Below are 14,008 nucleotides of genomic sequence, written 5' to 3' on the forward strand. Positions count from 1 at the left end.
AGGTATTCTTTGTGGTTCGAACATAGTTTATCCTGTAAGTACCTCACTTGTGCCCTGCAAAGTCCCATTCCACATTTTCTCTGATTTGGAGAGTTTGGATTTTATCTTGATGGCTGGCTTGTTTCTTTGGTTATATAGAGCCATAGTGTACTTTACAGACCATGTATGTCAAAATAAGTTGAAGACTGGTATAGGAACATAGCTTTATGCAATGTGGGATTGGTGATCGTCACGTGAGTATCACAGAAAGCAAATTTTTGGAGCCATTTGCTCAATGATGCTCTCTTTCCCCTGCCTCCCCCCCCCCCCCACAAAATGGTTAAAGGTAGGTACTTTTTTTATACTGTATGAATTTATTTAATTTTTGCAGTGTATTTCCCCTTCCCCATCCCCCACAAAAGCTCACTAAAAGCTGTTCCACTGCTTAGTTCCACAAAATGTGTGGAGGAGGCCCCCTACAGTGAGAACATTCTGCTTCTGATTACAGTGTTATCTTGTGTTGCTCAGCAGCATCTACAGGGACTGTCATGACTGCTGACCACTTTAATATTGATTCTAACACAGCAAGTTGTGAACCTTTTTATCTTTTGAAAATGGTTTCAAGTTCACTTACACCTTGTGTCAAGTTCACTCACACCTTGTATCATGAATCAGAACTATCGAATAGCAGATGTTTGTAAGGGGTGGTGTGTGTGGTCAGTTTTGCCTCTGACTCCCTGAGCGGTTCGAATCGCTCCCACTCCCTTGGTTCTAGACTTTGGACTTATTTGGGGGTTGTAATGAAATTGCAACTGACAACTGAGTTGGTGAAAAGAACTTGGATTTTATTTTTGAGACAGGAAAATTATACAATACAATAATCTTATCACTCTAAAAGGGGGGAACACTTTGGAATATATGAGGGAGAATGACAATAGACAAAATACCTCACCCCTCCCAATCCCACTACACTAACTAGGTTGGATTCCAGAGGACCAGGGAAATGCTCACCAAACGACTTCCTTGACAGCTGTAGAGGTTCGCGATTTCGGGGTTCTCTTTAGGTGTGGCGATTGGGGCCTGCCATACCCTGGACGTGGTGGAAAACTTCACCTGCGTTGGTTTTTCAGTCTTCGCGTGTCCGCTGATGCGGTCGGGTACGTATTTGGATCTATCGGGTAAGTACCCAATCTCCTTTGGTTAGGTATAGGGTTTAGAGTCTTTTTCATCAAATCTTACCCAGGGGTAAGTCAGGATAGCTTGTAGAGTGGAAACAAACTTGCGAATCTTCGGTTTCTTCCAGGTTGGTTTCTTATTGGTCGCGGTGGCCCAATATTACCTAGTTGTTGGTAATATTGTTGGTTGTTTGTTTCTTGGGGCCCTTGGTTGCCACGATTCCTTTCCGCCCTCCTTCTGTTGTCCTTCCGTCGATTGATTGTCCTGAGGCTGATGTCTTTTGAGTGAGCTGTGTCTCTGTCGTTGTATGAACTGTACTGCTCTGCCTTGCTGTGTTCTGCCGTTAACTGAAAAAGCAGGCCTCAATTATAGGCAGCACGGTGGCATAGTGGTTAGCACTGTTGCCTCACAGCGCCAGGGACCCGGGTTCGAATCCGGCCTCGGGTGCTTGTCTGTGTGGAGTTTGCACATTCTCCCCGTGTTTGCGTGGGTTTCCTCCGGGTGCTCCGGTTTCCTCCCACAGTCCAAAGATGTGCGGGTTAGGATGATTGGCTATGATAAATTGACCCTTAGTGTTAGGGGGATTAAATACGTGGGGTTACGGGGATAGGGTGGGATATGTGTTGGTGTAGGGGTTACGGGGATCGGGTGGGATATGTGTCGGTGCAGGCTCGATGGGCCGAAATGGCCTCTATCTGCACTGTGGGGTTTCTGTGATTCTGTGATATACCGTTTGAGGCCTTGCTTATCTGCCCGCCAAATCTTCTCTGGCCCATTGTTAATTTTGGCGGGCTCGTTAACTTTAATAGTTTTAAATTCTTTACCGAGTTTCGACTTGGTCCCATCTATCTTTAATTGATTATGAACTAGTTTCAGGATTGCTTCGAAATCGGTTTAAGTGTGTGAAGTGGTTTTGGATGTTTCTCTGAGTGGTTAAACTGTTGTTCGATTGTCTTCTCCTGCTGGGGTCAGGGTCCCTTTTGTTGATCAGTGGCATGTACTGTATTATTCATATTCTTGATGGCTCTGTAATTTTGGCGGGAACTGTCCTTCCGTAGGCCTATTGTCATTATGTATGAATGCCTGAGACAGTCCAGAACATTCCCAGACAATCTGGCCTATGCCAATACTCAAACTCTTTGTTTTACAGAGGCCCATCCCAACTCCTTTGTCGCAGCCTTCCACAGGCCTGGACATGCCTTTTAAAATAGCCAAAATCCTGGGGTTTTGATTTTAAGCCCCTTACTTTAAAACAGTAATCTTCTTGGTTTGGGGGAATCTGTAGAATTTTGCGAACCTTGCATGTTCCAACCTCAATACAGAATCAACACTTTTTTTAATTGATTTTTGTTTTAGTTGCTCGCCTAGGTTGTGCGCGAGGAACTCACTGACTTCTTTGTCGCAAAGATTGAGACCAACCATTCAGCTGCTTCTGCTGCACTGCCTCAATTTTAAAATTCTTATTCTCATTTTCAAATCCCTCCGTGGCCTCATCCCTCCCCATCTCTGTAACCTCCTCCAGCCCTACAAGCCTTCAAGATCTTTGCTCCTCCAATTCTGGCCTCTTGCACATCCCCAATTTTAATCGCTCCACTATTGGCAGCCGTGCCTTCAGCTGCCTCGGCCCTAAGCTCTGGAATTCCCTCCCTAAACTCCTCCGCCTCTCTACCTCTCTCTCTCCTTCAAGACAATCCTTAAAAGCTACCTATTTGACCACGTTTTTTGTAAACCGGTTCTAATATCTCCATGTCAAAATTTGATAACACTCTCGTGAAGCGCCTTGGGACATTTTACTACCTTTTAGGTTAGATTTTGTTTAAACATTTTATTTTTAACATTTTATAATTTTTTTCCCTTCTCTTAACAACCCCTCTCTGTCCCCATTATGAGCTGAGTGCAATTTTTGTAGAATTTTTGGAGCAAAGTATTCAAAAATGACATAAAATATCTTCTTGTAGCTGATAGTGTTTTTGCTGGTCTTAAATTGAAGGTTTTTGCTAGCCCAGCTCCCCCACTCCTCCAGGGTTTCCCTCATCCCTCTGAACTCTATAAGAGATCGGCATCCCTTGTTTTTGTTTTCTTTTATTTAAATTTTTTTCCTATTAGTCGATTAGGAAATCAATCCAAATATATCCCTGGTGTATTAAGCTGCAAATTAAATGGAGCTGGTGCTGATCTCTAGCTGGGAAGGTGGATGCAGAACTATATAGGACTCAAACTTGCTGCAAAAGACTTGGAGAACAGGGAATGGTTGAGAAAGACTCACTCTTAAGACCAGGAAAAATGAATGTTGAGATTATATATAGGATTACATAGGATATACGGCACAGAAACGGGCCATTCGGCCCAACCAGTCCATGCCAGCGTTTATGCTCCACACGAGCCTCCTCCTGTCTTTTCCTCATCTAAATCTATCAGCAGAACCCTCTATTCCCTTCTCCCTCATATGTTTGTCTAGCCTCCCCTTAGATGCATCTATACTATTCACTTCAACCACTCCCTGTGGTAGTGAGTTCCACATTCTCACCACTCTTTGGGTAAAGAAGTTTCTTCTGAATTCCCTATTGGATTTCTTGGTGACTATCTTATTTTGATGGCCTCTAGTTATGCTCTTCCCCACAAGTGGAAACATTCTCTCTGGGCAGGATTTTCATCGGGCCGTGGAGGCGGGATTGGAGGCGTGCGGGTGGTTAAAATTGCAAAAACTGGCGGGCGGGCCCGACCCCGCCTCCACGCAATTTTCAAAAATTCGTGTCTGAGGTCCCGTCTCTGTCCCGCCTCCAAGAGGCGGGATAGGCTGTTAAGGCCCTTAACAACCACTAAATTGCCTCTAATGCCATTTTGAATGGCCATTGCGATTTTAACCCTTTTCCCATGTGAAACACGCCTGTTCTGAAACACGATGGTGAAACCTGGCGTGAGCACAGTTGGATTACTGACTATCAGCTGCAGGTCAACCATTAAAGAGGAGATTTGATCAGCCATCATTGCAGGTGGCAGGACTTTGTAGTCTCAGGTTTGGGGGAACTTTTAGAAGACATAACCACAGCAGTGGAAGTTTGGAGCCTGACACCCATCTCCCGTGTGACCTCCTGGGAAACCCCTCTCGCCACCTTCACTGAGCGCTTCCTCAACTGAGGCATCTACCAGAAGCATGGGAGCCATTTATTTCCTTCCCTTCTGGATATTAGATGAGGCCGAACATCAACAGCAGCCACAACAGCAGGCGCGCCAAGCTGCTGCTCACCCACCTGAAGATGCACAGGCCAGAAGGGGCCAGCGCATGGAAGCCCGTCGGCGCAGGTGATACCCCCCAAACAGGGTCTACAGACACAGGGTCAGCTATCTCAACATGTCTGAGCAGCAATGCCAAAGGCGGCTCCGACTTTCGCAAGAGGTAGTGGGTGACATCTGCGCAATGCTGCAACAAGACCTGCAGGCCAGAGGACCAGGTGGACAACCCTTACCAGTGGCCGTCAAAGTCACCACCACACTCAACTTATTTGCCTCGGGCTCATTCCAGGGATCATCAGCGGCATCTCCCAGGCGGCCGCACACACTTGCATCACGCAGGTAACCGATGCCCTCTTTGCCCTTGTGCACAATCACATCCATTTCGCCAAGGATCGAGCAAGTGTCACGGCGCGTGCGGTTGGATTAGCTCATCTGGCAGGCTTTCCAAGGCACCCCATCACAATCCAGGTATTTTTGTCAACCGCAAGGGCTTCCACTCCCTTAACGTTCAGCTGGTGTGTGACCACAAGAAGGAAATTTTGCATCTTTGTGTGAAGTACCCTGGCAGTTGCCATGACTCCTTCATACTGCGCCAGTCTAGTGTGCCTCTGCTATTCAGTCCGCCAGACCAACTTAACGGATGGCTACTTGGAGATGAGGGCTATCCCCTGAGGACGTGGCTAATGACGCTGTTGAGAAGGCCAGTCAACGAAGCTGAGGAGAACTACAACTCCAGCCACATTTCCACAAGATCCATTATGGAGCAAACTATCGGTTTGCTGAAGATGCGCTTCAGATGACTGGATAGATCAGGTGGAGCCCTGCAGTACTCAGCAGCCAGGGTCTCCAGAATCATCGTGGTTTGCTGTGCACTTCACAGCGTCGTGGCTTGCAGATTCCTGAGGACCAAGTGGCTCCCCACATATCCTCCGATGAGGAGGAGAGCGAAAACGAACATCCCGCAGAGGCCCATCAACCAGCAGCAGCAGTAAGCAAGAACATTGCTGCCCGGGATGCAAGGAACGCACTCATCTTGGCCAGATTTGCTTAGCCTAGCCACTCGAGCACTTTTGCCTCGCATCTTCTTACCTGAGCATCGACAATGGCCACGAACCAGCTGATTCCTAGCAATTTGACCACCATACTGACAATTGCAAGTAATCCTAAGCCCTCAATGTGGAAGTCCCATTCGCGAAATGACACACGCCACAATTACAGCAGTAGCCATCAGATTTTTTATGTACATGATTCATATGATGGCTTTTACACATAAAACATCAAATTTCACCCAAGTGACTACCCTTGTGACTATTTGTGCAGTATCTTTCTCTTACGCATGCTCCTACGTGGTGCTTCCCCTGTGGCTTCAGCAGATGTGGAGGCCCCTTGTTCAGTTTCTTGCTGCTCCTGTCTCGACACCTTTGGCGGGCGTCCTCTGGGGTGGCGAACCTGTGAGGGCTCATCAACAGTCTGCTGCTCCTGCGGCTGTGCAGGGGTTGAGACGCCGATCACAGTTGGGTGTGGAATCTGGTGGGGCTCTGCAGTGGCATGGAAGTGTGAGCGCTTGGAGAGGGGCCCCCACTTCCTTGATGTCTGCCACCAACTTCCCTCTCATGGGTCAGGTCTCCCTCAGCACTTGCAAGTGGCTTGAGAGCACCTTGCTGCACATCAGGGGGGCCATGAGGACCCGTATCTGCACTGGCAGTCCTACTCCGAGGAACTGCCATGAAGATCTGGTTTCTCTGTTCACTAGCTGACCATCGCTCCTCCAGAGATGTCAGTGTATTCTGAACACTCACCATGTTTTCAACACTCTGGCAACTTAGCTCCTCCATGGCCGGAGCCATCCTCTCGTCTACTGTAGCCACCCTTTCCACGGAGGTTGCCATCCTTTCCGTGGTGATGCGTTCATGTGCCAATGACTCCACAAAGGCTCTGCTCATGTTCACTATGGACTCCTCCATTCGCTCCATACTCGCAGCGACCCTGGAGACAAAACCTGCCAGAGACTCCTGCATCTTTTCCTGGAGTGCCATCACCGCTGATACTGTGGATGGACCCAGACGCAGAGGGTCGACATGCAGTTGAGCCGAGCTGGCAGAGTCCTGCGCCCTCTGACTAGGACTCACCACTGCTGTCCCTGTCTCCACAATCTGCTGATGCTCACTTGTGAGCTGTGATACACCAGGTGACAACACTAATCTATGTCCCGAAGGTCCCACCGAGGTGTGAGTGTCTGCGCTGGTGCTGGGTACACTGAATTCTGCTGACGCTGCGCCCTCAGAGGTTGCAGCTTCCTCTGAGGAGTCTGGAGGCTGAGCCTGTTCGTCCTGGCTAGTGGGGACGGGTGCTTGTGATGGTGCTGTGGGGGAGCAAAGGAAAGAGTCAGAGATGTGATGCCAAGGTTACATGCACATTGCATATTGCAGATGATCATTAGTCCATCTGTTAGAGCTTCCGAAACATTATCAGCAACTCATGCCATGTCAATGAGAGAGATGGAAAACTATTCTGTCACCAGCTTGGTGTGATGCACCCATCTGTCCGTCCCCCACATGCGCGTTGTCCTCCACTCCTACGATCTCCAGGACCGCCGCCTCCCAGAGGGTGAGGTGGGCTACTGATGGTGGCCCTCCTCCTGTCCTCGCTCGTTCTCTTTAACTGTGAGCTGTCTTTTCCTGCAATGAGGGAGACAAGTGGAGGTTGAGTGAGAATGAAAGAGTGAGTGTAGAGAATCCATAGCATAGATACTTAGAAGGAGACAAAGATGGAGTGAGGTGGCAAGACCAAGGGCCCTCCCTGTGTGTTGTCAGTTGTTTTCATAGCATCAGAGTGATATGGAGTGTGAGGGCTGCATAGTCGAATAGTTAGGTGAATGTGACCATAGAGAGAGAGGGAATAGGTAAGGGTGCATGGATGTCAGTGTCAAGTGGGATGTGGAGGAAAAGATTGCTAAAGCTGAGTGCTGGTGAGGAAAGGCAATGGGGATCAGATTGAGGGTGATGGGAAATTCATACTCACTTTTCCAGTGTGCTGAAGGTCATGAAATCTCTTCCTGCACTGTATCCTGGTTCTGCGGGTAGCCGATAAGGAGTTGACCTCCTCTGCCACTTGCAGCCATGCAGCCTTTGTCTGCTGGGGAGGCTTCTTCCTCCCTGATGAAGGGAAGAGCACCTCCTTGTGAGCTCTTGCTCCCTCCACTAAAGCCTGCGTGGCAACGTCGTCGAATCAGGGTGCAGACCTCGGTCTTTCTGTGGCCATTCTTCTTCCAGCTCAGTGTATCAGCAAATGCAAAAGGCTGGCAGCCTGCAGAAGAAGCAAGGCTTGTTGCAGACCTTAAATGCAGCAGCAATGATGACGTCATCGGAGGCGACTTTAAGACTGGAAAAACTCATTTGCCATGGGTTCCCACATGCTGGAACTCAATTGGGCAATTTAGTTAAAATTGCATCAATCTCCCACATCGAACTAGATTCGTGTGGATAACACAAAATGCGGATTACACGACACCAACCCGCACCTGAATGAAAAGCCAGCCCTCTGTATCCACTCTATCAAAACCTTTCATAATTTTAAAGACCTCTATTGGGTCACCTGTTCATCCTTTCCTGATATGTATACCCTCGCATTTCTGGTATCATCCTTGTAAATCTTCCCTGCACCCTCTCCAGATTGCGTAATATCAGAGGTTGGCAAAAAAAAAGACTAATGAGATCGGCAAAAGATCATAGAGAGAAATTCAGGGAAAGATAAGGAACCAAGAAATAGAGCAGGAGAACATCCCATGTGAGTGGGCAGACGTTAGCTTTCCAACACCTGTCAATATCTGGCTGTGTGTTTTAAGGATTGCCCATCAGACTTTAGTCAATTCGAAACCAACATTTCAGATCTGTCAAGAAAGCTACCCTAGAGAAGGGCCTCTACGGGTGAGAATTCCACTTTTTGGAGACCCTCCGCCCACAGAAAACATTTACAATTCTTACGCCTGGTAAAAGTTACCAGGATAAGAGTTGAATAAAAGTTTAAAAAAAAAAAAAAAAATTTTTTCACTGATTTATCATTTAAAAATACTTTTTAAGAAAAGGTACGTTTATTTTTAGTCCCGTAAAAAAAATGATAATTTTTTGTTTAAAATACTTAATTTATTGTAATTTCAAGTCATTTTAAAAATGTGATTTTTAAAATTTATTTAAAGTTTTACTATGTTTTTGGGGTGATCTCCATTCATATATTTGACAGGTCTTCCTGTCAAATATATGAAGGGAGATTCCCTTTGATTGGCTCCCCATGGCCCACGTGATCCCAGGGACGCTGCGAACCACATGCGCCTCGGATACGTGGGCCCTGCGCTCTTGGAGTTTGGCGAGGCCCAGGAGCGGAAGCGTGAGCGTCCCGGGAGCCCTCTGGTAAGGGCGTAGATTTTTCCAGATCGCAGGCCTCCGCCCGCGGGAGGCCTGTGATCGGAAAATACGGACCATTACCTCCTTAGGTTACTAATCTTCAACTATGTGGCACAGGTTTCAGTCTCTTGTCATAACATGCTGTTACTGGCGCTGGCCCTTTCTCAATACTTCTGCATTCAACTATGGTTAAAGAGTTTGCTTTGAGTATGTGTAAAATATTTCTCCTTGGAAGAGTATTAGCCATCAGTTTTTGGGTTTGGGGCCTCAAAATTAATTTTGCTTAAATACGTTTTATGGCACATTAGTTTTGGGGGGAACGCCCTTGTGGTTTGTAGTACGTGGAAGAAAAAGAAGCAAACAAATGAAATTACAGATTTACAGACTATTTTTGCATCAGTTAAATATTTTGCTCAGAATAACCATTCTGCTTTTTTAAGATATTTAACCTAACAAGAGGTGCAGGTATTGCCAGAGATCCTGGCTGTCTACAGCTCTTATCTCTGGCTAGAGATTGAGAGTAGTAGTGAGAGGGGAAAAAAGACTTGCATTTCTTTCGTGCCTTTCACAACCTCAGGACGTCCCAAAGCGCTTTACAGCCAATGAAGTACTGTTGAAGTGGAGTCACTGTTGTATCGTAGGAAACACGGCAGCTAATTGCGCACAGCAAGCTCCCAAAAACAGCAATGTGATAATGGCCAGATAATCTGTTTTGTTATGTTGATGGAGGAATAAATATTGGCCAGGACACCAGGGGTAACTCCCCTGCTCCTCTTCGAAATAGTGCCATAGGATCTTTTAAGTCCACCCGAGAGAGCAGATCGGGCCTTGGTTTTAACGTCTCATCCGAAAGACGGCACCTCCGACAGTGCAGCACTCCCTCAACACTGCACTGGAGTGTCAGCCTAGATTTTTGTGCTCAAGTCTCTGAAGCGTGACTTGAACCCACTGAGTGAAGGGGAGAGGAAATAAAATGAGAGGAACTTTAAAAAGAAATGATGTTAGATGATCTCCAACTATTTTCAAGGTTTGAATGTAATCTGGTTGTCATTTCAAGTATTTTAAAGTAAATGTGATAAATTGGAGAGAAAAAAATAGTTAACAAGATTGCTGTTAATACAAGAGGCCCTTGGTATTGATAACAATAACACTGATGCAACATTTTGGCCCCTGCGCAAGTCAAGATATGTAAACCATACTGACGACAGTGACACCTTACTCATACCTAATTTTGCATGATCTCCAGCAACCACATTAGAGGAATTTGCTATTTCAGTGTAAAAAAAAAGTTCTTTTTAAAGTTCAAATTTATAATTATTTTCAATGCCTTCCTTTCTTTTCAGTTTAAAGTGCCTGCAGCAAGCAGTGCTATCATAACTAATGGTAAGAAAATAATTCAGCATTTTATTACAGTACCATTAAAGATGGGTGTTTATTTGCCACTTTACTCCTCTTTAGGTTAATTTTTTTTATAGCCAGACACTGGCAGATCCTAAACCCAGAATAATGACAATACACTGAGGCCTAGAAATTCAGTAAGGCGCTGCAAGCTTTGCGCCCAGTTACCGCCTAAAGAGGGCTTCTGCGCCAGTAGAGGAGGTTGCGCTGATATTGAGCTCGGCGGTAATGGCGGCGGTAGCCGGTAGCGCTGCGCCGGCACCGATGACGTCATCGGTGTGCGCAGTGCCCTGTTTCCGCCCCGATGCCGGCCCGACGCCCATATTCAGTTGCCGCCGCCTCCTCCGTGGCGGCCGCTACTAACATCCGGAGACCAGGGCCTTACTGCAGCCTTAGTGGGGCGCATAAAGGTGGAGGTGCGGCCGGCCGCTTTTTCGGCGGCCACCTGCCCGCACCTCCTTCCCCGGCCTCCTCCACCACCCCCCCCCCCCCCCGCGGCATTGCCGGCTGCTTTCCGCGAGCCCGGCACTTCTCCGTGGTGCCGGGCTCATTTGCCGGCACAATCCAGCGGCGATCTCCCCGTTGCAGGCACCTCCACCTTAAGAGAAGGAGGAGGCCTGCAGTACCGCAGCCTGCCGCACCGCATCAGGTGGCGCAGCGGCACCTAGAGCGCTGAAATTCAGTTTCAGCGCCCCAAGCGGGGGCGAGCACACCCTGGAATAGCGCCCGGTTCCGACTTGGGGCGCAAAAAGTGAATATCTGACAGTCGCAAATGGCTCCGCGCCCAGCGCTAACTTTTGGACGCTAGCCAGCTGGCGGGGCCATAGTGAATTTCTAGGCCCAAATGTTTAACAGTCTGAAATGGGATTGAGCTGCATTTTAAAATTCTGGTTGCAAATGAATATTGTCAATATTTTTATTACTGTAGTATTTCATTAGGCACTCAATATACATTACAATAGTGTGGGTGAACTGAGAAAGATAGCTTTAATGCATGAAATCTTTTTTACATAGACATGATTTTTGAAAATTGATATAATGTGACATTCCTTTGAAATGCACCAAATGTTAATACAGACATTAAAGCTAATTTTAAGTGTTTTGATTACATAAAATATGCCTATTAAATTGCTAGACAATCTTAAATCTCGCTTTTTCTGTCATCCCTCGAGCTTGCTTCCAGCATTTGCCAGATACCATAGGAGTAAATGGAGGTTTTCAAAAAAGGAAATTATAAGGGGTTGGAACCGATTTGGTTAATAACTATCTAAATGTAGTAATAATTTTGCCAAAGCCCGGCATGCTAATTTTACAGATGTTGTAACATTTCAGTATGTGCACTCTCAAACTGTAACCACTTTCTGTGTAATTCAGTTACATTACCACATACTGTTGTTTCCGAAGGCAGGTTGCAAATGTTCTCTATTTGTTGTCTTTCTCTTGGAGTTCTGATAGTTAAGCATGACTTTGTTTCATTGCAGATGGAATAGGAATCAACCCTGCTCAAACTGCCGGTGAGTAAAATTATTTAAATTGATGATCTTTTGGGGCACCATAGTTGATTCCACCAGTTTATAATTGAATTCATGTTATGATTTCTTGCCTAGTTCCCAAAACACTATATTAATAATGTAAGTATATGTGCTATATCTATAAAAATAATTGAATGCTTAATAGAGTAGGATCATGAGATTGTATTTAACACCGAGAATGGTCTAGCCCTGAAGACACTCCTAAGGACCTTATTTACAATATTTTCCTGGGAGTTGTATTGTGCAGGACAGTTGAATAGCATTTTCAGTATCATTACTCCATAAGACATCAGTGAGTTATTGAATTTTTAGTTGTATGTACTCTATTTGGCCAATTAAAGTTTGAAGTAAACTTGATGTATAAAATGCATTTTGCATACACGAGGCCACTGGTTTCATCTGAAAATCACGGTACCATTTTCTCCAACATCTTTAAAATCACCTCAGCAGAAGCTACATTGTGAAATTAACTGGACTGTCTCAACACATGATAGAATCTAGTGCAGTCGTCATGCTGCCGGTATTGTCAGACATTGGAGATGTAATCAGTGAGAAGGAGCATAAGTTTCTTTTCTAATAGAAATTGGAGTAGATAAAACAGGATGAGTGCTCCTCTATTATATGCTCAGGACACTTCATTGCTCTTCCAGATTTTGCTTGTGCACAGTCTTGGATGCCACATTTGTTACCTGTAACTTTCCCAATTTCTACCCATGCCATGAGAGACATTCGGGTAAATTTTCCAATTGATTACAGCTGATGAACATCTGTATCTGATTTGGAAATGTGGGCAGAAATTGCTTGTTTAGCGATGCACTATTTTGCCTGGTGGGGTTTTCAAGTGGTAATGGAAGTGCATGCCAGTTTCCCAGTTGGACCATTTAAATGAAGTCCAGATGATGTCATTTGGATTTCCACAGAATTCCCGAGAGTTTTTTATTATTTGTTTATGGGATGTGGCCGTCGCTGCCAAGGCCAGCATTTGTTGCCCATCCCTAATTGCCCTTGAGAAGGTGGTGGTGAGCCGCCTTCTTGAACCTCTGCAGTCCGAGTGGTGAAGGTACTCCCACAGTGCTGTTAGGGAGGGAGTCCCAGGAGCTTGACGCAGCGACGATAAAGGAACGGCAATAATGCTTCTAAGTCAGGATAGTGTGTGACTTGGAGGGGAACTTGGAGGTGGTGGTGTTCCCATGCGCCTGCTGCCCTTGTCCTTCTAGGTGGAAGAGGCCACGGGTTTGGGAGGTGCTGCCGAAGAAGCCTTGGCGAGTTGCTGCAGTGCATCTTGTGGATGGTACACACTGCAGCCACGGTACGCCGGTGGTGCAGGGAGTGAATGTTTAAGGTGGTGGATGGGGTGCCAATCAAGTGGGCTGCTTTGTCCTGGATGGTGTCGAGCTTCTTGAGTGTTGTTGGAGCTGCACTCATCCAGGCAAGTGGGGAGTATTCCATCACACTCCTTACTTGTGCCTTGTAGATGGTGGAAAGGCTTTGGGGAGTCAGGAGGTGAGACACTCGCCGCAGAATACCTAGCCTCTGACCTGCTCTTGTTGCCACAGTATTTATGTGGCTGCTCCAGTTAAGTTTCTGGTCAATGGTGACCTCCAGGATGTTGATGGTGGGGGATTCGGCGATGGTAATACCATTAAATGTCATGGGGAGGTGGTTAGACTCTCGCTTGTTGGAGATGGTCATTGCCTGGCACTTCTGTAGCGCGGCTATTACCTGCCACGTATCAGCCCAAGCCTGAACGTCGTCCAGGTCTTGTTGCATGCGGGCATAGACTTTTTTTTTTATCTGAGGTGTTGTGAATGGCGCTGAACACTGCAGTCATCAGTGAACATCCACATTTCAGACCTTATTTTGGAGGGAAGGTCATTGATGAAGCAGCTGAAGATTGTTGGGCCTAGGACACTGCCCTGAGGAACTCCTGCAGCAATGTCATGGGGCTGTGATGATTGACCTTCAACCACCACAACCATCTGCAGCAATAAGAGTTATAAACCCACCCATATAAAATGGATTGCTAGGTTTAATATAAAATATCAGGGTTGCTAGTGACTGTGTTGTATGTGGAAATGCATTTAAAGACACCTTCAAGGTAGCATTGCTGTATTTTGCTGCTGCTTTTCCAGCTTTAATTCAGTTCTTTTTTACTCTCGTCCGCATTTAGTTGCTCTTTTTTTGGGGGAATGTCCACAGTATTGGCACAAAGAATTTGCCCGTGGCAATCTTCCTTTCTGTATGTTTTTCAGATCAACAAACATCTTTAGTCACATGAGGCAACAGTGA

The 14,008-nt window shown here is 46.3% G+C and overlaps 1 protein-coding gene across 2 annotated transcripts in view; it reads left to right on the plus strand.

Moving 5' to 3' along the window:
* The window catches only part of ufm1 (ubiquitin-fold modifier 1), a 59,678-nt gene that overhangs the window by 20,306 nt on the left and 25,364 nt on the right, over positions 1–14,008 (plus strand). For both annotated transcript variants that reach the window (XM_085999400.1, XM_085999401.1), the window contains exons 4-5: positions 10,133–10,172; positions 11,669–11,701. In XM_085999400.1, coding sequence (XP_085855526.1) covers positions 10,133–10,172; positions 11,669–11,701 — 73 coding nt within the window. The remainder of the gene's footprint in view (positions 1–10,132; positions 10,173–11,668; positions 11,702–14,008) is intronic.

Source organism: Somniosus microcephalus, chromosome 10, assembly GCF_052327205.1.
Source record: "Somniosus microcephalus isolate GS21.2 chromosome 10, FLI_Smic_1.0, whole genome shotgun sequence".
In the NCBI taxonomy this organism is placed as follows: domain Eukaryota; kingdom Metazoa; phylum Chordata; class Chondrichthyes; order Squaliformes; family Somniosidae; genus Somniosus; species Somniosus microcephalus.